Source organism: Hemitrygon akajei, chromosome 30 (assembly GCF_048418815.1).
Source record: "Hemitrygon akajei chromosome 30, sHemAka1.3, whole genome shotgun sequence".
Taxonomy (NCBI): domain Eukaryota; kingdom Metazoa; phylum Chordata; class Chondrichthyes; order Myliobatiformes; family Dasyatidae; genus Hemitrygon; species Hemitrygon akajei.
Window position 1 is genome coordinate 40,439,506 of NC_133153.1, and position 21,497 is coordinate 40,461,002.

Sequence of the window (21,497 nt, forward strand, 5' to 3'; positions counted from 1 at the left end):
CTAGAGTAATGAATCTGTGGAATTCATTGCCACAGACAGCTGTGGAGTCCAGGTTATTCAGTATATTTAAAGCGGAGGTTGATAGGTTCTTGATTATAAGGGTGTCAATGTCGCACGGAGAAGTGATAATGTGAAAGTGATAATAAATCAGCCATGATGAAATGGCAGGGTATACTAGAAATAAATTGCCTAATTTTGCTCCTATGCCTTATGGTGTTACTCCAGATTTCCAGCTTCTGGAGTCTCATTTTCTGTTATATCCATTTAAAGCTCTACATTTCTCCATGTTGAATTTTCTTCTCAACCACACAGCTCCCTTCATACAATTTTGCCAGAGAAGATTTGGTCCACTGTGATTTGGTTAATTGGGCCATATCTATTCAAATGTATTTTGGAAGTGTATTGTACCTGCCTCAACTATTTCCTTTGGCAGCATATTGTGTCTGTGCCAACCCACCTGGATGTTGCCTTGTACAGTTCTGAAGTCCACTTTCCACTGGCTTATTTCACATGCAGATTTATGATTCCTGGCTCCAGATCTTGTCTGAAGACATTAAACAAAAAAGGTCGCATGTGAATCCAAAAGGCAACACTCTGAATGTCCCTGCGAAGTCCAACACTAGTGGGCACTTTTCAGTAGGAGAGGTAACATGAACTAGAAGGCACAATTCTAAGTGGTACAGAATGCTTGGAATATATTGCATAAATCATTGGAAGTGGCAGGTCAAGTATAGAAATCTTAGTTCATTGATTTATACCAAGGGTACTCAACTTGGGGTGTGTGGATAGATTCTGGGGGTGGGGGGAGAGGGAGGGAGGAAGAACCTATACAGCAGGGAAACGTAAGTAGTATCTTTGGCCCAACGAGTGTATCTGCCTCGATTACTACAGGCAGCAACATAGCACAGGGGTTAGCACAACGCTTTACACTACAAGCAGCCCAAGTTCAATCCTGCTGCTGCCTGTAAGGAGTTAGTACATTCTGCCCGTGATCGCCTGGGTCTCCTCCAGGTGCTCTGGTTTCCTCCCACAGTTTCAAAGACATATTGGGTGGTAGGTTAACTTGTCCTGTGATTAGGCTGGGATAAATTGGGGATTGCCGGATGGTGCAGCTCACTGGAAGGACCTATTCTGTGCTGTATCTCAATATATAAAATAAACAAACTCGTCTGGTAGCTTAATTGCAGATACCTTTAAAAAAGCAGTTAAAACAACAGGATTCAGGGCCTTATATAGGCAGTGTATGAGATCGAGGAAGGGATGACAAACTATCAAATGTGGGACATACCAAGGACTATTGCCCACTTTTAGGTGCCATGTTTCAGGGTTGATGTAAAACCTTTGGAAAAGGATGCAGAAGGGATTTGTTAGATATATTCCTGGGATTTGGAGCTTTTATTAAAGACTAGGGTGGTCAGAACAAGGGAAGTTGAAAACAGACCTCATAACTGTACCCAAGTTATTAAAGGTCCAGAGAAGATAGATGGAGAAGTTCCTATTGGTGCAGAGGTCAAGAACCATGGACTCAACGAAAAATGGTTGGCAAGCACCAGCAATGACAAGAGAAAAAATGCTTTATGTCAGAAATGGTTGGGAGGGTGGAATCACTACTTTGGGGGGGGGGGGGGGGCGGGGGAAGAAACTGAGTGGAACTGTGATGTTGAAATGTTGAAAAGGCCCCAGCCCGAAACATCAACTGTACTCTTTTTCATAGATGCTGCCTGGCCTGCAAAATTCCTCCAGCCTTTGGAATGTCATCAAAGTTTGATGCCAGACTATAAAAGAATGAAAATAGATTAGAGTCATAGAGAAATACAGCACAGAAACAAGCCCTTCAGCCCATCTAGTATATGCTTGAAACCATTTAAACTGCTACTCCCATCGACCTGCACCAGGACCATAAACGTTGAAATCAAGTTCACATAATTCAAGGGCACAGCTTAGGATGATGACGTCTAACGGTGTCTCCTTTGCTTGAATCTTCAGAAACACCCTATTTCTATCTTTAATATCTCCTTTTTTCCCCTTTTCAGTGTTCTTTGAAGACCCTGACCTGGAGTTACACACTGAGTTTGGCTCTTTGCAGAAATGGGGCCTCACGACTGGCCGCTTTTCAATAAGCAAAGATGCAGTCTAGAAGACTAGTGCACCTTCAGGGTGTCGGACCTCTGTGGCTTTAGAGGTGGGCGGATTTGAAGTCGGTGCCGGCACAAAAAACTGGTGTGCTCTGGGAGACAGAAGATTCGTATGCAGCAAGCTGGCTGCTGGCTTTTTGCCCAGAGACCTAAGGTCTTAGGCACAGAGCTCAGAAAAACGACGCAACAGACTTTTAACTCATAAATCAGTGAGTTGTTTTGTTATGTCTCCCCTCTCGTTGTGAAACAGGACACTTCTTTTTCCTTATTACGGAGAGAGCCTGTGGCAAATGAGTAGTCCTTTGGGGTACTGCAACTCTGTGTCTTTATTGATGCTTTGCTGCTCACGAGTGCTCGGTGGGGGGTAACCTATGCTTTTTTGCAGGGGGGATCAATGCTTTGGCTGCTGCTTATGCATGGGAGGGTGAGTTGGGGGGACCTTTTAACTGTCATTCATTCTTTGGGGCTTCCTCTGTTTTCATGCATGTTTGCGGAGGAAAAGAATTTCAGGATGATTATGCAGACACTTCTCTGACATTAAATTGAACCTACTGAACGTGCATCACCTGTGCTGGCAGCTCATTCCACACTCTCACAGCCCTCTGAGTGAAGAAGTTTCCCCTTAAACCATTCACCATGACCTCTGGTGTAGTCCCACCCAACCTCAGTAGAAAAAGCCTGCTTGGATTTACTCCATCTATACCCTTCAATTTTGTATACCTCCATCTCCTCTTAGCCTTCTACATTCTAAGGAATACATCCCTAATCTATTCAATCTTTCCTTATAACTCAGGTCCTCCAGACCCAGCAAGGAAATGAACTTAAAAGGAAAATTTTAAGGTCAGGTATAGAGACAAAAATGGAAAGAGGAATGCAGTTTAGTGCAAAGATAACCAAAATCAGTTTCTGATGGTAGCACTATTAATGAATACACAAGAGACTAGAACTGATTGTGCTCAAAAGCCTTAAGTTGATAACTTCATTTACAGAGTCTGGCTCTTTATTTACAAAGGTATTGATCTGCATCCTATCAGCATACTTAACATTGATTTCAATTACTTTACTGCAACATTAAACCGGTGTCCTTTTGAAAGTGTGTCTGAAAACAATTTCAATTTTAATATTTTTCTCCACTTAGAGGAGATAAAATAAATTACAATTAGCAACCAGTTTTGCAAACAGGATTTCTGCATTGCTGCCCTGATCTGTTCCAAAAACACCATCACTCTCGCTTGGCTTGGAAGTGCATAGGGAGATCTGGTTTCTGGCTGGGAAGAAGCTGGCTGGGAAATGTCAGGGACTGAAAATCCTGACCACTGTCCGTTACTCCAATCTGGGTGTCAATATGTACAGGAGAACAGCAGGGGGCAGTCTTGATAACGAGTTAGGTCCCACTCCAGAAACATGTGCAGGTAATTACTGAATGCACTGCACTGTCAGAGGGAACATTCTGTTGATCTAGGCTCTATAGGGTCAGGGGAATAAGAGCCTAAGATTAGCTTTAATTGCCACATGTCTATCGAAACGTACAGTGAAATGCTTCACTGGGCCAACGGCCAACACAGTCCGAAGGTGTGCCGGGGGGCTGCTTGCAAGTGTCACTATACTAACAGCATCAACAGCATGCCCAACTTACTAACCCTAATCTGTACATCTTTAGAATATGGGAGGAAACAGGAGCACTTAGAAGAAACCACATGGTCACAGGCAGAATGTAGAAACTCCTTACAGGACAGCAGCCAGGAATTGTGCCCAGGTCAGCTGGCACTGTAATGTCACCATGTCGCCATCTGAACTATTTGGAAATAATCTGATTCTTTCTCATCAATCAACATCACTAAACACTGATGTGGTCTTACAGGCTCTCAGTATGCACAAGTTAGTTATCACAATTCTCACACACCCTCCACCACCCCACCCCTCCCAAACTAATCACAAAGAGCACACGCGAAACATCGTTCAACATTTTAATGGAATATACAAACACAAGGATGCAATCTTTTTATATACACAAACAACAAGCCATTCTCTTTCACTGAGTTCTGATTCTCACTGAAGGTGATCATTAGACTGAAACTTCCATGTATGGGGTACAAGTTCTCCAAACTGCCCAGTCTTCAATGCACAAAAACAGACTTTGAAAAGTCCACAGATTGCTTGCACCAGATTGTATAAAAAAAATGAACAGAAGTTTGAATATTGTACAACATTGTCAAATACAAATGCAAGTAAGAATCTAAAAAAAACCACAAGATTATATTACATAACTCTGCATCTTTGGAAGATTGGCTCCAGAAAAGATCCTTTTATTGAACTGATGTAGAGTGACAGCCCAGCTTTCTGTACAAAGCCAGATGTACCAGGGATGGCATGTTATTTTTCTGGTAGAATCTCCCACTTTGTCCTTCCTGGTGATCTCATTGTCACTGACGGCCACAAGGGCTTTCTATGTACAGTTTGTGCAGGAATGGAGGTACAATAATTAGACTGCTCTGTCCAACTCCCCTACTGCGGTGCCGATTTTCTGATCCTTGTTGCCCTCTGTGCAGTCTGGCGAGGAGGTTGATCGGTTATCTGCTGCACCACTATAGTAAGACTTTCAGCAAAGTAAGCTCTGGTTAACCGGCAAAAGTTTCAATGCAATTTAGTTCTGTACAAAGTTTGAGGAAACAACACATCACCCTTCCCTAATGAGCTTGTGGGTTGCACAGACTAACTGTTATGTAGGTTAAGACACAGCAGGAAAAACTTCCCATTCTGGGCTAACTGGAAACCAAGTAGCCATAGCTGACTGCCAACCTGGGCTTTGACACAAATGCTGTTGAAAGACTTTGGAGCTGGTTTTGTGTGCCCATGATATAGTTCACATACACGAAAAATGACCATTATAGAATAATGAGGGAGCACAACTCAAAGTGTGCAGTGCTGTTGCACCCGTGAGGCCCTCTGGTGGTCGAGGTCGACCATGGATGTTGCATCCCAGCTGTCTATGTGATACACAAGCCAGGTCAGTACGACATGGAGAGCAAGCTGCTGAGATTAGTGTCTTCAGGGTAGGAGGAAGAAAAGTGTTTCTTCTTTCCTGCCAAATTGCTTTTCAAAACTCCCTTTCGCTTAGGAATGGAAATCGCACTCATTCTCCATTGGTGTCAAGCACTCAGTTGTGTGTTTTCGCAAACAAAAATCCCAACTGTTAAATGCATTGTCCACAACAGGATAAAAAATTCACATGCAGCACATGAGACAGTTAAAACTTTTCTTATATAATCAAGTGCTGGGAAATGATAACCTTGTTTTTGCCCATTATGGAACTCATCCAAAACCAGGGCACATACAAATAAAACTGGGTGTTTACAACAGAACCATGATTAAAAATGTCTTTAATGCTTCTATCCGAGGATACAACCAAATCATTCAGGAACTTTATTTGGTTTACTCTACACTGACTTTCCCCACTACCCAAAAGAAGGATTTCCACTAGATGAATAACCATCAATAGTAAAAACCCACTAAAATGGTTTACAGATTACTTCTGGGACCTCATTGCTGCAGGTGCCAGTGGAAACAACTGTGGCATTGCTAATTGGTTTAAAACAAACCTGTACAAAAAAAAAGTTAAATGCAGAAAGATATCAATTACCAAGGGATGAAATCACAGGTTGTGAAATCACACAGCTTTCCGGTGATATTCTGGTGGTGCCACTTCATAATCACTTGAACTGAAGAGACTTGAGGCGTTTTTCACCAAGTACCTGAAAGTGAAGAAATTATGGAGTTATGAATAGCAATTCAGTTAGCAGGATGGGTTATAAGTGTCTCAATTTGCCTGTTCAAAGTATAGGTGGGAGTGGGGAGCTGTCAGAAGTAGGTTTTTTTAAAAATCAAGAGTGGTAGGTGCACAGAATGGGTTGCCAGGAATTCTGGTAGAGGCAGATACATTAGGGACATTTGAGAAACTCTTAAATAGGCACATGGACAATAGATAAATGGAGAGCTCTGTGGGAGGGAACTGTTACATTGATTTGAGTATAGTTTAAAAGATTGGCACAACACTGTGCTGTAATGTTCTATGTTTCTTTGGGACCTCAACCTCTCACAAAAAGGAGACAATGCTAAATTTGTAAGAGTCTGGTTGAACTTCAGATAGGCACTGAAAGACTCAGAGTGAGGCAAATTATAGTTTCCTGTCAAACAGCCAGTACAAGCACACGTAAATTTTTTTTAACCATTAGTTTCATTTGTTTCACATCAAAACATACCATTGACATGCATATGTGACAAATAAGGCTAATCTTTAAAAAAAAATGCTGTCCTTCTGAGCCATTTTATCCTCAGAGTGACAGGGAACAGGAACAGGCCTTTCGGCCAGCATCTAATGCAGAGGAGTAAATAGTCAATGTTTCCGACTGACACCTTTCACCAGGACCATTTATTCTCTCCACAGATGCTGCCTGACCTGCTGAGTTTCTTTAGCATTTTGTGCTGGAACATGTCATCTTCTCATTACTACTTTCAGGGTTGTGGTACAGGGGGCTCAAACCCACACAACGATCCAGGAACTGCTTCTTCCCCTCTGCCATCAAATAAACAGACTGTGAACACTACCTTGTCAGTGATAATAAATCTGTTCTGATCCTGAATTGATAAAAACTGTCCAAGCAGAAATTGTCTCTCTCCAGCTGACTCGAGTATTTTCCCAGCACTTCTTTCTCGAAGTTACCAAGATTTTCTCCCGTTTTCACTGGCGTGCACTCGTCTTTAAGAATGAAATTTCACACAGCATCCTACTTCTGTGACGCAAACCATTCAGAGCCCAAGAGTATTCGCTGCACTGTCCAGCATATTTTTAATGGCTTTGAGTATTTAGAAGTTCTACTTACTTCAAGAAATCATGCAAGTAATTTAGCAGCAAGGCCAAGCTCTTCTCATCCAAAGGTGTGTAGGCAAGCATTGCCCCTATTCGCACTGTAGGAGAGAAGATATACTTTAATAAGAAAGTAGTGTTAATATTCTTCACAGAACAGAAACAGGTTGATCAAACAACTGGCAATACAGTAAAGATCTTTACTCATGTATGTGAAGGATGTAAGAAATAAAGTTAATTCAATTGAGCACACCTACACAGAGCCCTGTCACTAGAAATCAGCATCCAGCATCAAGGACCTCCACCATCCAGGCCATGCTCTCTTCTTACTGATGTCATCAGGGAGGTACAAGAGCCTCTGGTCCCAAACCACAGTTCAGAAACAGTTATATCGCTCAATGATCAGGCTCTTGAACCAAAGGGGATAACTTCACTCACTTCACACAACCCCTTCACTGAACTGTTCCCACAACCTATGAACTCACTTTCAAGGACTTTTCATCTGATGTTCCTAATACTATTTATTTTCTATTTGCACAATTTGTTGTCTTTCGCACATTGTTTGTTTGTCCATCATTGTTGTGTATAGTTTTTCATTGACTCTATCGGTTCTTTGTATCTACTGTGGATGTCCACAAGAAAGTGAATTACAGGGTTGTATATGGTGACATACATGTACTTTGATAATAAACTTACTTTGAACTAACCACTTCAGTTTAGCCATACCATGACCACTTTAAATCAGTGACCTAAAATAGACTTTGCTTTTTTTTTGTTCTACTTGTGTTCCTGTAAAAATTGGGTATAATTTATATTCACGCTGCTTATATGACACTATGCACCTGTGATGCTGCTGCAAGAATTTCATCGCACCTGTGCACACCTGTACTCGGCAATAAATGGAGTTCGGCAATTTCCTTCCACATTCCAAAGACACGCAGTTAGTTGGTTAATAGATCATAGGGGTGTAATTGTGTGGTGTGAGCTTGGTGGGCTGGAAGGTCTGGTTAGACTATGCTGTATCTACAAATAAATAAAATAGATAATCTCAACTTTAGACTTTATATCAACCCAGTTGACCCATGCTCAACATAGTTGTCCTCAAAGTCTCCAATCTCTCTATATATTTATTTGTGTTAATCAAACTCCCTCCCTTTCCACATTCCCAGCTAAGAAACCTTCTCTATCTGTACCGGATTTATTAGTGGCCACAGATTTACAATTCCTGCTGCCTGAAGTGCCTCTGCATCCACCCAATCAAATCCTTTTGCAATATGAAAGAGGTCAGGTCAGCCCTCAGTTTGAGAGTGATCTCAACTTCCCTGATAAATAAAGCTGCTATTATCTCCACACACTAAAGCAACAGTACAACAGAGATATTTTCGTGTGGAACATATAAAAACACAAACTGCTATGAGCATGTCGGCTTGACCAGATAAATAAAATTTAAGTTCTCTAAAATACCCTAGCACAGAACCTACTGGAATAATGTCCAAAAACAGGGAAAAAAATTAAAGATCAAATTAATTTGTTATATGTGCATTGAGCAATATAGTTAAATACTTCATCTGCGCCAACAACCAACAGTCCAAGGATGTGCTTGAGGCAGCCCATAAGAGTCTCCGTGCTTCTCATGCCAAAGTAGCATGCCCACAATTCACTAACCCTAATCCACGTCTTTGGAATGTGGGAGGAAATCAGAGTTGCTACTCGTTTCTCTTTTTACATCAAATTTCTTGCACTGATGCTAGTTTCTGCGTTGCCTGTGCTTGTTGTGCAACTTCAGCCCATCTCGTCAATGCCAAACCATTAATCTACCTTGTTCCATCCACCTGCATCCAGACCATAGCTCTCCATACCCTTCTCATCCATGTAGCTATCCAAATTTCTCTTAAATTTTGGTAAGATGGTGGTAAGATCAATGGTACACTTCTTTTTAGAAATGTGTTTTTTATGATCGTAAGACAGTGCTGGACTCTAAGAACAGCGGGTACAGCAGGTCTACTGCATCAGTGATCTGTTTATTGTTCAGGGCAGTGGGCGCTCAGCCGGGAGAAGGAGAAGCTAGTGGGAGGGCCAGAGAAGGTTCGAAGGTGCTGACATGGGTTGCTGCCTGCTACTGTTATGCACCTTGGCCTCACAGAAATGCTGTCTCATTCAACTATATCCATGTATGGTTTGAATGATAGTTAAACTTAATTTGATTTGATAAATATTGAAATCGAACCCACACCCACCACTTGCACTGGCAACTTGTTCCATACTCTCATCACTGAGTGAAGACTCCCCTCATATTCAAACATTTTGCCTTTCACCCTTAACCTGTGACCTCTAGTTTAGTCTCACCCAACTTCAGTGGCAAGAGCCTGCTTGCATTTATCCAATCTACAAGGTCATGGCTCTTTATTGTTAAGCTGGTGTTAGTAAAACTAAAGTTGGTTAAATTTTAGGCTTGGCGGCTATAACTCTTTAATTCAGCAGACAGGAATGGCTCCTAAAACAATGAGAGGATCAAGGAGCTCCTAGCTGTTTCACTTTTCAAAGACAGAGTGGTCTTGGTTTACATTACGGTTTCATAATGGTGACTGCTTACAAGTAGCAATTTATTCACTGTCAGTCATTTTTATATAATATTTCATTATGTAGTAACAGATTTTGATGTTTATCAATGGGTCTTATTGCTCTCAAATCATCATGGGGAAGACTTATTTTATTAAGTTTAAAAGCATGTTATCAATTTTTTTTAAAAGTTATTCAGTGGAAGCCCTGCCCTTACTACTTTTTGTGGATAAGGACTTGGTGTAGTTGAGGTTCAAAAGCTCCAGCAGTTTAGCAAACTGGCATGGGCGGAGCCAGAGTGGTTAACAGTATAAAGGGTAAGTTGCTTGAAGTTCTCGGGCATCAACATCTCTGAAGATATATCCTGAGCCCAACACATTGATGCAATTACGAAGAAGGCTATTGTTTTATTAGGAGTTTAAGTTTGCATGTCAACAAAGACTCTAGCAAATGTCTACAGATGTACCACACAGAGCATTCTGACTGGCTGTATCAACAGCTGGTATGGAGGCACCAACCTCCCCACCATCAGACATCTTCAAACAGTGGTGCCTCAAGAAGATGGCATCCATCATTGGCCCCTCACCACCGAGGACATACCCTCTTTTCATTATCACCATCAGGGAGGAGGTACGTGTGCCTTAAAACACACCACTCAAACTGTTAGGAACAGCTTCTTTCAATCCACTATCAGATTGCTGAATGGTCCATGAACTCACTACTTTGCTCTTCTTGCACTTTATTTTTTAAAAAATTTCTTATTGTAACTAAAGAGTAATTTTTATGTATTGCACTCTACTGCAGCCACAAAACAACAGATTTCATGACAAGTCAGTAATATTAAACCTGATTCTAAAAGGCTAATTTACTGAAAGAGAAGACAACACTTAAGTGTTGTATGGGAAGCTCCAGCTTTTAATTTATGCCTGGATACCAAAGAGAGGATCAGCAATGGTAGCCATTTTTAATTGATCACAAGATGATAAAGTGCTGCTGCAATCTACCTAATGCACCCCACAATACCGTCAAGCAGGCAGGTTCAATAAATTTGAATCCGCAAGGATAAGTGAAAGGTGACCAGAACGGTGAGACTCAAGAGCTTGTTCTTCAAGGCAGATAAGTTGTTTGTATACGTGGATGGTGCTGAAGGCAACTCCGTGATTTGTTGATGAATACCTAAAAGTTGCACCACCTATCAGAACCCAGGGCAATTTGAAACTACACTTCACGTTCAGAATCTTACACCAACATGCTCTTCCGGCTCAGTTTTTAAAATCTAAGTCTTATGGTCTTAAGAAGCTACCAGTGAACCAGCCAATTCATGATCTTTGTAGAAAATGTCTTTTTATTTAACAAAAAATATTAAGGTAATTGGGTATTAAGCATGCCAGAGGTAAGTTCTTTACACAGAGAGTGGTAGGTGCGTGGAACGTCTTGCCAGAGGTGGTGGTAAAGGCAGGAAAGTCGAGCATTTAAAAAAACTTAGATAGGCCCATCGATGATATAAAAATGGAGGGTTATGTAGGAGAGAAGGGTTAGATTGACCTTAAAGTAGGTTAAAAGGTCAGCACAACATTGTGGGCTTAAAGGCCTGTACTGTGCTGTAATGTTCTATGAAATTCTCATTCTTCTGCCCCTTTCCATCATACACCGACAATTTGCAATAAGGCTTCAGTTCTCAACAAATCCTTAGCACAATTTTTAATTAAGCTGCTTATTCAGTCACGAAATTTAATTATAGAATGTCTAGCTTCTGAGTCATTTCTTCAAAGGCCCAAATTGTTTTACATTATTAAAAAGGTTGCTTACATATTAAACCATTAATTACAGATATCAGTTATGCACTGTTAGTTTCATTACTGGAAATGCACCAGATGTCAAGTAAAGAAACCAGTTATTAGGAGGAAAGATAAGAGGTACTGGCATTGAGAGCAAGGTAATGAAAGCAGTCGTTCACCTCCCACACCTCTTTATTCTGGCTATTTATTCTGGGTTTATTTTGGGAAACCCAATTTCCCTCGGGATCAATAAAGTATGTCCGTCTGTTCTTCCCCCTTCCTTTCCAGTACTAATGAAGGATCTCGGCCCAAAACGTCAACTGCTGGTTCTGCCTGACCTGCTGAGTTCCTCCAGCAGTCTACATGTGTTGGAAAACAGCCATGATGGAATGGTGGAGTAGACCTGATGGGCCAAATGGACTAATTCTGTTCTTCTGTCTAATGGTAATATATAACCATTACTATATCACTGAGTTGTTGGGAAATTTTATTCTCACAATGACTTTAATCTTTGTCAGTCTTGGTTTATGTAGTTTCTCGTAAATTTAATTTTCTTCTATTTTCCTGTAAATACCTGCAGGAAAATGAATCTCAAGGTAGTATATGGTAACATGTATGTACTTTGATAATAAATTTCACTTTGACTTTGAAAAAACATTAACTGAAGATTGCGAAAATGAGCACAGCAAATGAACCATATAAATTGAAGTCATTTCTCAGAAATTCTTTCCCTAGATCATGACAGAATGAGACTAGGCTGTGTTTGGAATGCTAATCATCAAATGAGGAGTGATAGCAAGGGGCAGCAATCATCTGCAACATAAACATCACCTTCTGCAGAGTGGAGGAAGGCAGTGAAGATAGCAAAACCAATTCAGAAATTTAATAGAACTTGCCAAACAAACGAAGGAGATGTGGAGCTCCATAGATCTGTGCCATAGATGCATCAGGATGATCAGCCAGGATCTCTGCATATTGTGGCCGCTCAAACTTGTACAGCAGTTGGGTCCCCAACATCACGTTGAAGTATTCTTTTATTCCTGCAACTACTTCATTTACAGCATATTCCCTAAAAATGAAAAACCAGAACTGTTAAGTTCAAGTTTGTCATTCAAACACACACACATATATTATACACATACATATATACATACACACAGCTAAATAAAACATCATTCTTCTGGGACCAAGGTGTAAAACACAGTACATATAGTCGGACAGCACATACAGTCACAAAATAATATTAACAAAATTTCCTGGGTGGTATGGCCTGAAGATTGACAGATTGTTATAAAGTATGAGGTGCCTGTTAATGTAAGACAGAATAATGCTCCTGACACTATTATAATAAAACAAGCAGCTGTATAAATATGTGAAACAGCTGCAATAAAAGATAAAAAGTGACCAGTGCAGGATGAGAGTGTGTCTGTGAGTGGGGAGTGGAGGTGGCAGAACGTTCAAACACGGTGTACATGTGCTGGGTGCAGAAGGGTGTTTTAAGAAGCCGTTACCCAGCCTGACAGTTCTGATACCTTCTGCCTGCTGGCATGAGGTCAGAGAGATTGTGAGAAGAGTCATTGACAATTAAATCATATTCACGTTTTAATCAGTGTAAAATGAGGGGCTGTGTAGAAAACTCAAGAGGCATATATGGAGGTGAATGTGTGGTCTGTTTCTCCAAGGTTGGGGAAATCAACATCTAGTTCTTCCCCCTTCCTTGGTGACAGGATTGGAACTCCTAGGACCGTACATCCCACACAACCCCTCATGGTCCTAGAACACATTATACAAAATCAGGAAAGTTCCTCAAAGTCTCTCCTTTCTGAGGCGGCTGAAGAGAGCTGGACGACGCACACCCATCTGCACATCGTTCCACAGTTGTGTGGTGGAGAACATCCTAATAAGTGCATCACAGCAAGGTATGGAAATTGCTTTGCAGCGGACAGCAAGTCTCTACAACAAGAGTCAAAACTGACCAATGCATCACCAGCGCCAGCCTACCCAAAATCAAGAACATTTTCAGAAAGGTACTGGAAAAGGGCAAGCAACTTCATGAAGGATCCACACACCCTGCTCACAAACTGTTAGTCCCTCTTTCATCAGGGAGTCTATGGAAAACCCATGTCAGAACCAGGAGACTCAAAAAAGGTTATTTTCCCCAAGCCAAAGGCTAATCAACTAACACACCTCACCATACTACCCCCCCACCCCCAACTTTATAGTTTCCTGTCAGTCATATTATGTTCAGACACTCCTGTGCCTCGAGTCACTTTATGAATCTATAATGAGTCTATGTATACAAGTTAGAATTCATATTTATAATTATTATTTTTTAAACTATTTTTGATTTTTGTTGTGCTGTATCAGATCTAGAGTAACAATTATTCGCTATACTTGTATACCGGAAATGAAATTAAACAGTATTGAATCTTAACAGGAATCCAAGGCAACATTTTCTCCCAGAGGGTGGTCAATATATGGAATGAGCTGCCAGAGGAAGTGGGCATGCTACGTTGATGCCAAAATGTGTGGTGACACTTGCAGGTTGTTCGCAGCACATCCTTTGGCATGCTTTGGTTGGTTGTTAGCGCAAACAATGCACTTCATTGTATGTTTTGATGTATCTGTGATAAATAAATGAATCCAGATCTGATTGCGACAGGTACTTTAACATTCAAAAAAGATGCTTGGGTAGGTACACAGAAAGGAAAGGTTTAGAATTCAGAGACCCCCTTGCTCAATGGTATTGATCCATGGCATATAAAGGTTGGGAAACTCCAGGTTTAGAGGGAAATGGGCCAAACAAACCCAAAAAGACTGACATAGATGGGACTTTGATCAGCACGGATCAGTCTGTTCCCGTGCTATACGGCTCTAAATCAGTTTATGACAAAGGGAACATAAGATAACAAAACAACCCCAAAATCGAGATATTTGACAATGTAGATGTGCAGATGGTGTTTTCCCATATGGGGAGCTTTTCTAGACTGGGTGGGGGAATTGTGTTTTTTTAAAAATTGTGCACCCATTACATATACAGCAGAAAAAATTTGTTCTCAGAGGGTTTATGAATCTTTGAATTCACCATCCCAGGAAACTGTTGGATTCAAGCTGGAGACTGAAAAAAAATAATTCAAACTAAAAAGGGGCCAAGGGTTATATGAAAGTGGTGCTCGAGACCAAGACTGAATTAGCATGATCTGATTGAAAGGCGGAACAAGTAGGAAGGGCTAATTGACTCAATCTTCTTCTTACGTTCTTACGTCAGAAGTAACTCGATTTATACTTGGCCATATTATTCACCAATAGCTCCCAAATAGAATTCATCAGAATATTGAAGGAAAATGAATCCAGCTGTAGATTACATCAAAGTAAACGAACCCTGAACTCAGACAATTTCAGAATTCAGCAAAAGATGAACAACGCACTGATTAGGGAAGGAAATCAGGAGAATGGGAAAGGAAGAAACAAAGACAATGTAGTAACGTTAGTCCGAACTGACTGAATTAAAGCAATATTAGAAAGTAAGGAAATGGCAGAGGAATTAAACAAGTGTTGTGTGGGTTTTGGAGTACACAAAATCCTCTGTACATTCTTGAAGGATCGCAGGAAGTGATCTTACACAAATGTATTAAGACCTTGATAGGGTCGTAGCAAAGCCAGAGACCTCAATAAAAAGGGAATTAGGAATTCAGATCAGATAAGAATTTTCTTCACACAGAAGGCAGGGAATTTTTAGCATTATCTACTTAAGATTGCTGCTAAGTACATTCAATGGTTGGCAGAGAGAATGGAAGAAAGCACAAAAAAAAGTTAAAACCAAAAGATATGAGGTTAGTCAGTAAAGTAGCTCCGAAGTAAAGCTCCATGTTAAAATTAAAGAGATACACTTTTTCATGTGACATCAACAGAATGACTTTGAAAGTCTGACAGTGTATGTTGTAATCACATCCACACTTTTAGTTTAGCTCTGATGAAAACTGATCAAAATAAAATGTTATGATTTTTCACTCTCCAGATGCTTCAAGTGCTCCTAGCACAGTTTGCTTTCAATAATAAGAAACAAAAATAACACTCTGTTCCTTTTGCTTTCAAGTAAAATCACTCTCCCAAGCTGATAAAATCTAAAACAGATTCACAGTGGTAAACACAAGAGGCTCTGCAGATGGTGGAAATCTTGTGAAATGTTACATCAGGCAGCATCGATTCAGTGGAAAAAACAGTCAATGTTGAAGGATCTTAGACCAAAACATTAACTGTTTATACCGCTCCAGAGATACTGCTTTACCTACTGAGTTCTTCCACTATTATGAGTTTTCACAGAATGGTCACTGGATGTCGATCAATGGGCCAGTCATTTTTGAACACCTTTAGATGCCAGAGGGCATTTTCAAACTTCAAGAACGCTATTCTAATCATTGCAACTGAAACCAGGAGAAAGGGACCTCCATAGGAAGACCAAATAGTCATCAACAATCTGTTTCACTGGTGCTCCTATCCAAGTCTCAGCAAAAGATTCCAGTGAAAATTCCAGCGTTAGTTTTTTGCACTGTTTCTAGGCAAAATTATATAAGATTGCAAAGAAAAACTCACTTGTTATTATCAGTGTTCCCTCGTGACTTTTTGTAGTTGGCATACTCTTCCAGAACAGTGTCAACATTCTTTTTAGCAGGCAAGTGAAACAGCTTTAAAAGGAATGATTTCTAGTTAGACAGACAGCCATATTGCAAATACATGAATGCTGATTCATATCAACCAACAATACTCACTCAATAACTAAACATAACAAGCTATCAATTCCACCTAATAATTATATTCTGAATTCCAATCATAGAAACAAATTTGTGGTCTACTGATCCAATTGATTATTTATACTACTATTACAATAAGTACTTTTCCTCAATGTAAAATAAGTGCAGGAACAATTTTGAAAACATAATACATTTTTCAACTTATTGGAAAACTTGCGGCATATGTTTTACAAACTTACCTAAGCAGAAAGTCTACTGTGAAGGAATAGCAACCAACATGTTGCATATTTCTATAATCTTGCAAGGGAAACCTGTCTCTACATTAGAAATGCACAGGAAAGAAATAGCCCAATAAGGCTCAGTTCTTCTGTGCAGACTGTGTTACCTATCTACACTAATCACACTTGTCCACAATAGGCTCTGCAGTCTTTGCACTCAAGCCTTATAGAGGATCAAATCTGAAAAGCATTAGTTTGAACCAGATTACAATAAGTAAGGCATACATGCTAAATAGAAACAATATCAGCCTTAAAGCTTCCACATATATCCTTTTCCTTTAGAATTATACACTCCAGTTATGATGCACTGAACGCACATTCAAAAAGGCTGAATATCATTACCCTTCAACCATCAGGTTCTTGGACAAGAACATAACTTCACTTGCCCCATCAAACTGTCCCCACAATGGATCCAGATTGTGCAGGTTATTGTTTATTTATAATTATTATTACTTTATTTTCTTTTTTCATTTTGTATTTGCAGTTTGTTGCTTTGTAGTTTTACAATTTCTTTCAACTACTCCCTGCAGTAACCTGCCTTACTCTATCAGGCTAATTAAAGCCAACAGTTTCAATAATAACCTGTTTTTGACGAGTGATCAAGTCCCAATCATCTACAAGCCATGGTTTCAGTTCCTCTGGAATTTTGACCTTTACTTCGACCCTGTTCATGAATGTCTCCTCCTGTAGAAATCAAGAAAATAGCAAGTTTAAGGATCCCCCTCAGATGGAGATTTCAGTTGACCATATTGCTGTACGCTTTCACAATCACTGCATGTCAAAAATGGATTTCTATAATCATCGCCATTATTCATTACTACCATTAACAGGCAAATATTCCCAATCATACCCTGATCTGGCATGGACAGCCCCACTCACAACTCTGACCTGATTTAACAACCTACAGACTCACTTTCAAAGACTCTTTACAACTCACATTCTTGGTATTTTAAAAAATTTGTACAATGGCTGTTTGTCTGTCTTTATGATTACTTTTTTGTAAATTCCATTGTATTTCTTTATTTTATTATAAATGCCTGCAAGCAAATAAATCTCAATGTAGTATATGGTGACATATGTGTACTTTGATAATAAATTTTACTGATTTGACTAAAGATACGGTGGCATGTAAAAGTTTGGGTACCCTGCATGGTCAGTACTTAGTAACACCCCCTTTGGCAAATATCACAGCTTGTAAACGCTTTCTGTAGCCAGCTAAGAGTTTTTCAATTCTTGTTTGGGGGATTTTCACCCATTCTTCCTTACAAAAGGCTTCTAGTTCTGTGAGGTTCTTGGGCCGTCTTGCATGCACTGCTCTTTTGAGGTCTATCCACAGATTTTCAATGATGTTTAGGTCGGGGGACTGTGAGGGCCATGGCAAAACCTTCAACTTGTGCCTCTTGAGGTAGTCCATTGTGCATTTTGAGGTGTATTTAGGATTGTTATTGTTTTAGAAGCCATCCTCTTTTCATCTTCAGCTATTTTACAGACGGTGTGATGTTTGCTTCCAGCATTTGCTGGTATTTAATTGAATTCATTCTTCCTTCCACCAGTGAAATGTTCCCCATGCCACTGGCTGCAGCACAAACCCAAAGCATAATCGATCCACCCCCATGATTAACAGTTGGAGAGGTGTTCTTTTTATGAAATTCTGCACCCTTTTTTCTCCAAACATACCTTTGCTCATCACGGCCAAAAAATTCTATTTTAACTTTATCAGTCCACAGGACTTGTTTCCAAAATGCAGCAGGCTTGTTTAGATGTTCCTTTGCAAACTTCTGACACTGAATTTTGTGGTGGGAACTCAAGAAAGGTGCACCACTACTCCAGAAGGTCTTCTGCAGTCAAATGGGGGTTTTGATTTGCCTTTCCAGCAATCCTACCAGCAGTTCTCTTGGAAAGTTTTCTTGGTCTTCCAGACCTCAACTTGACCTCCACCGTTCCTGTTAACTGCCATTTCTTAATTACATTACAAACTGAGGAAACGGCTAACTGAAAATGCTTTGCTATCTAGCATTCTCCTGCTTTGTGGGCATCATTTATTTTAATTTTCCAGAGTGTTAGGCAGCTGCTTAGACGAGCCCATGGCTGCTGATTGTTGAGACAAGGTTTGAGGAGTCAGGGTATTTATAAAGCTTTGAAATTTGCATCACCTGGCCTTTCCTAATGATGACTGTGAACAAACCATAGCCCTAACAAGCTAATTAAGGTCTGAGTCCTTGGTAAAAGTTATCTGAGAGCTCAAATTTCTTGGGGTGCCCAAACTTTTGCATGGTGCTCCTTTCCTTTTTTTCCACTCTAAAATTGTACAAAACAAAAATAATACACTAATCTTGCTTAAAATGTTGAAAAGAATGTTCCATCTTCAACTTTATGACTTTTGGAGATCAGTTCATCTTCTACTCACTTAACTTTTCACAGTAACAGAAATTTTGAGCAGGGGTGCCCAAACTTTTGCATGCCACTATACACAGTTATCAAGTACTTCTTATGAGACTGAAGGAATGCTACAACTGTACAAAGATCTGGTTAGACACGACCTTGCATTATTTTATCCAATTGTAGGTACTACCACATAAGGAAGGTGCACAGGGATCATTAGCAAAATAAATCTGGAAATGATGAAATTATGAAGCCTGACGATCATTCCTCCTTATACTTGGAGCTTAATATCCAAGGCTGACAAGGAAGTATATTTTTTACAAGGTCATGGTGGCAAACTAAAAATCTCTCTCCCAGAGAGCTATTGAGTTAGGGTAATCAACGAAAAAACTCAAAACTAACAATTTCCCAGCAAGGGATCATGTATTACCAGCCAGGATGGTGTTACTTGGCTGATGAAAAGTATTAGATTTATGCCACACGTACTGCTAAGATATTGTTTTGGCGCATGGTGGCGTGGTTAAGGCATTGGTCTAGTGATCTGAAGGTCACTGTTTCGAGCCTCAGCTATGGCACCGTGTTATGTCCTTGAGCAAGGCACTTAACCATACATTGCTCTGCGACGACACCGGTGCCAAGCTGCATCGGCCCTTGCCCTTCCCTTGGACAACATCAGTGGCGTGGAGAGGGGAGAATTGAAGCACGGGCAACTGCCGGTCTCCCATACAACCCTGGAAACTTTCCAAGGCGCAAATCCATGGTCTCTTGAGACTAATGGATGCCTATTAACTGCTAAGATAAAAGCTATCCTTGCTGTACACTTTCCCTGTTTTTGGGGTTCTATTGAAAAAAAAGAGCATGTTAAACACTTGAATTGATCAAAATCCCTGAATGAGGGGGGGAGGGGAGAAAAATCACACCCCATCTTTCTCTTGCCCAAGTGCACCTGTTTTCAACTGTCTTTGGACGGTGATCTTGAGTCGAAAACATCTATGGTTATTCAGCTGAGCTGAGAGATTCAAATGGTAACATGGACTTCAGAGGACCAATTACTGCTCCAGTTGAGCTAAGCTATCTTACAAGAGACAAAATGAATGGAGAACTTCCAGCTCTTCAAGAATTAGCATCTTGATATATCAGAAGCTCAATGTGACACAGCTCTTCAAGGGAGGGAACTGGAGCCAACTGACTGCAGAAATAACCAACATTAAAATGCAACACTTTGAATGTATGTGTGCAAGTCTTCAAATGTATAAACTTGTAGTATATTTACTACTGAAAATACAACATATTACATATAGCACTCACCAGGTAATATTGATATGCATCAGTATACATCTAGGTAACTGTATGAAAACATACTACATATCCGATTCTGCTGGGCAAAATTGATATGTATTGTTTATTTATACATCTAGGCAAACAACATAAGATTCCAAGATTTGAGGTCAAATACTAGTAAGTAGTTATATTTAATTCTGGTGCTGCTACTGGATGTTTGGCATACACTAAGTCAGCATGTCACATTCCAATAAAGTACATACACTTTCCATTGTGGGGTCCACTCTTGCCCTTTTCTTCCTGGGTGGTTGTGGAGTTTCACTGGTGCCACTTCCATCACCAGCTGTGGGGGCTAAAGAACAAGTGAAACAGCATACTTACTATTACCAAACAACATCATGTTCCAATACCAAGAGAGCCACCATTCTCTCTGAAGTTTACCACTACATATCTGTACAGTTTGTAGGCATGACTGTCAAAGATGGAGGCCAAAATATCCTTTCTGTATTGGCTGGTTGGTTCCTTAAGAATGTAACAGCAGGTGGTGGTAATGAGGACAAGTTCTTATTAAATGCTCCCAATGACATGCATCATGAATAACCTCTGACAACCAAGTCCAGCTCCGGTCCTTCATGTGTGGCTCAGCTACTAAGCCTGGCTGAACCATTTCCACTGACAGGAGGAGGAGCAAGGGTGGGTTACTGGCATCTTAAAGTCAGTCGCTTCAGGCAGATGGGGTTCATCAGCTCATCCAGTTAAAGGAAAACTCTGATCTCAAACCTCTGCTGCCTTGGAAGGGAAGGTTTGTTAACATTGCATGGTGGGGTTTGAACTAGAGTTACCGGAGGAGGGGAACCAGAGTGCCAAAACAGTTAGTGGAGAGGTTGTGGAGACAGATGTTGCTAAGACATCAAAGTTAGGAATCAAAAGTTTGAGCATGATGTGACTAGTGTACTGAGCTGCCTACATTTCAATGCAAGTAGTATGGTAGGAAAGGCGAACAATAGTGCTGAAGATGAGATAGATGGTTTACAAAGAGGCAATGTGCAGTGAGGAGAGGCTATACCTAGCACAGGTGTGTAGCACTGTAGGTGTGCTACACCTGTCCCTACACCTCCTCTCTTACCACCATTCAGGGCCCCAAACAGTCCTTCCAGGTGAGGCAACACTTCACTTGTGAGTCTGTTGGGGTAATCTATTGCATCCAGTACTCCCGGTGTGGCCTCCTCTACATCGGCGAGACCCGACGCAGATTGGGGGACCGCTTCGTCGAGCACCTACGCTCCATCTGCCACAACAGACAGGATCTCCCAGTTGCCACTCACTTCAACTCTCCTTCACATTCCCATTCGGATATGTCCATACATGGCCTCCTTTACCGCCATGATGAGGCCAAACTTCGGTTGGAGGAACAACATCTCATATACCGTCTGGGTAGTCTCCAGCCCCTTGGTATGAACATCGAATTC

The 21,497-nt window shown here is 40.6% G+C and overlaps 1 protein-coding gene across 4 annotated transcripts in view; it reads right to left on the reverse strand.

Moving 5' to 3' along the window:
• Positions 1 to 1,659: 1,659 nt before the first annotated feature.
• morf4l1 (mortality factor 4 like 1) overlaps positions 1,660 to 21,497 on the reverse strand; it is a 55,396-nt gene continuing 35,558 nt past the window's right edge. For 2 of the 4 annotated variants that reach the window (XM_073032671.1, XM_073032668.1), the window contains 6 exons: positions 20,292 to 20,380; positions 16,948 to 17,049; positions 15,930 to 16,021; positions 12,233 to 12,405; positions 7,016 to 7,100; positions 4,089 to 5,887 (listed from right to left, as the gene is read on the reverse strand). In XM_073032671.1, the coding sequence (XP_072888772.1) occupies positions 5,803 to 5,887; positions 7,016 to 7,100; positions 12,233 to 12,405; positions 15,930 to 16,021; positions 16,948 to 17,049; positions 20,292 to 20,380 (626 nt within the window). In that variant the 3' untranslated portion in view covers positions 4,089 to 5,802. Of the gene's footprint in view, positions 1,776 to 4,088; positions 5,888 to 7,015; positions 7,101 to 12,232; positions 12,406 to 15,929; positions 16,022 to 16,947; positions 17,050 to 20,291; positions 20,381 to 21,497 lie in introns of those variants that run through there. The other 2 variants (XM_073032670.1, XM_073032669.1) reach the window with 2 other exon arrangements.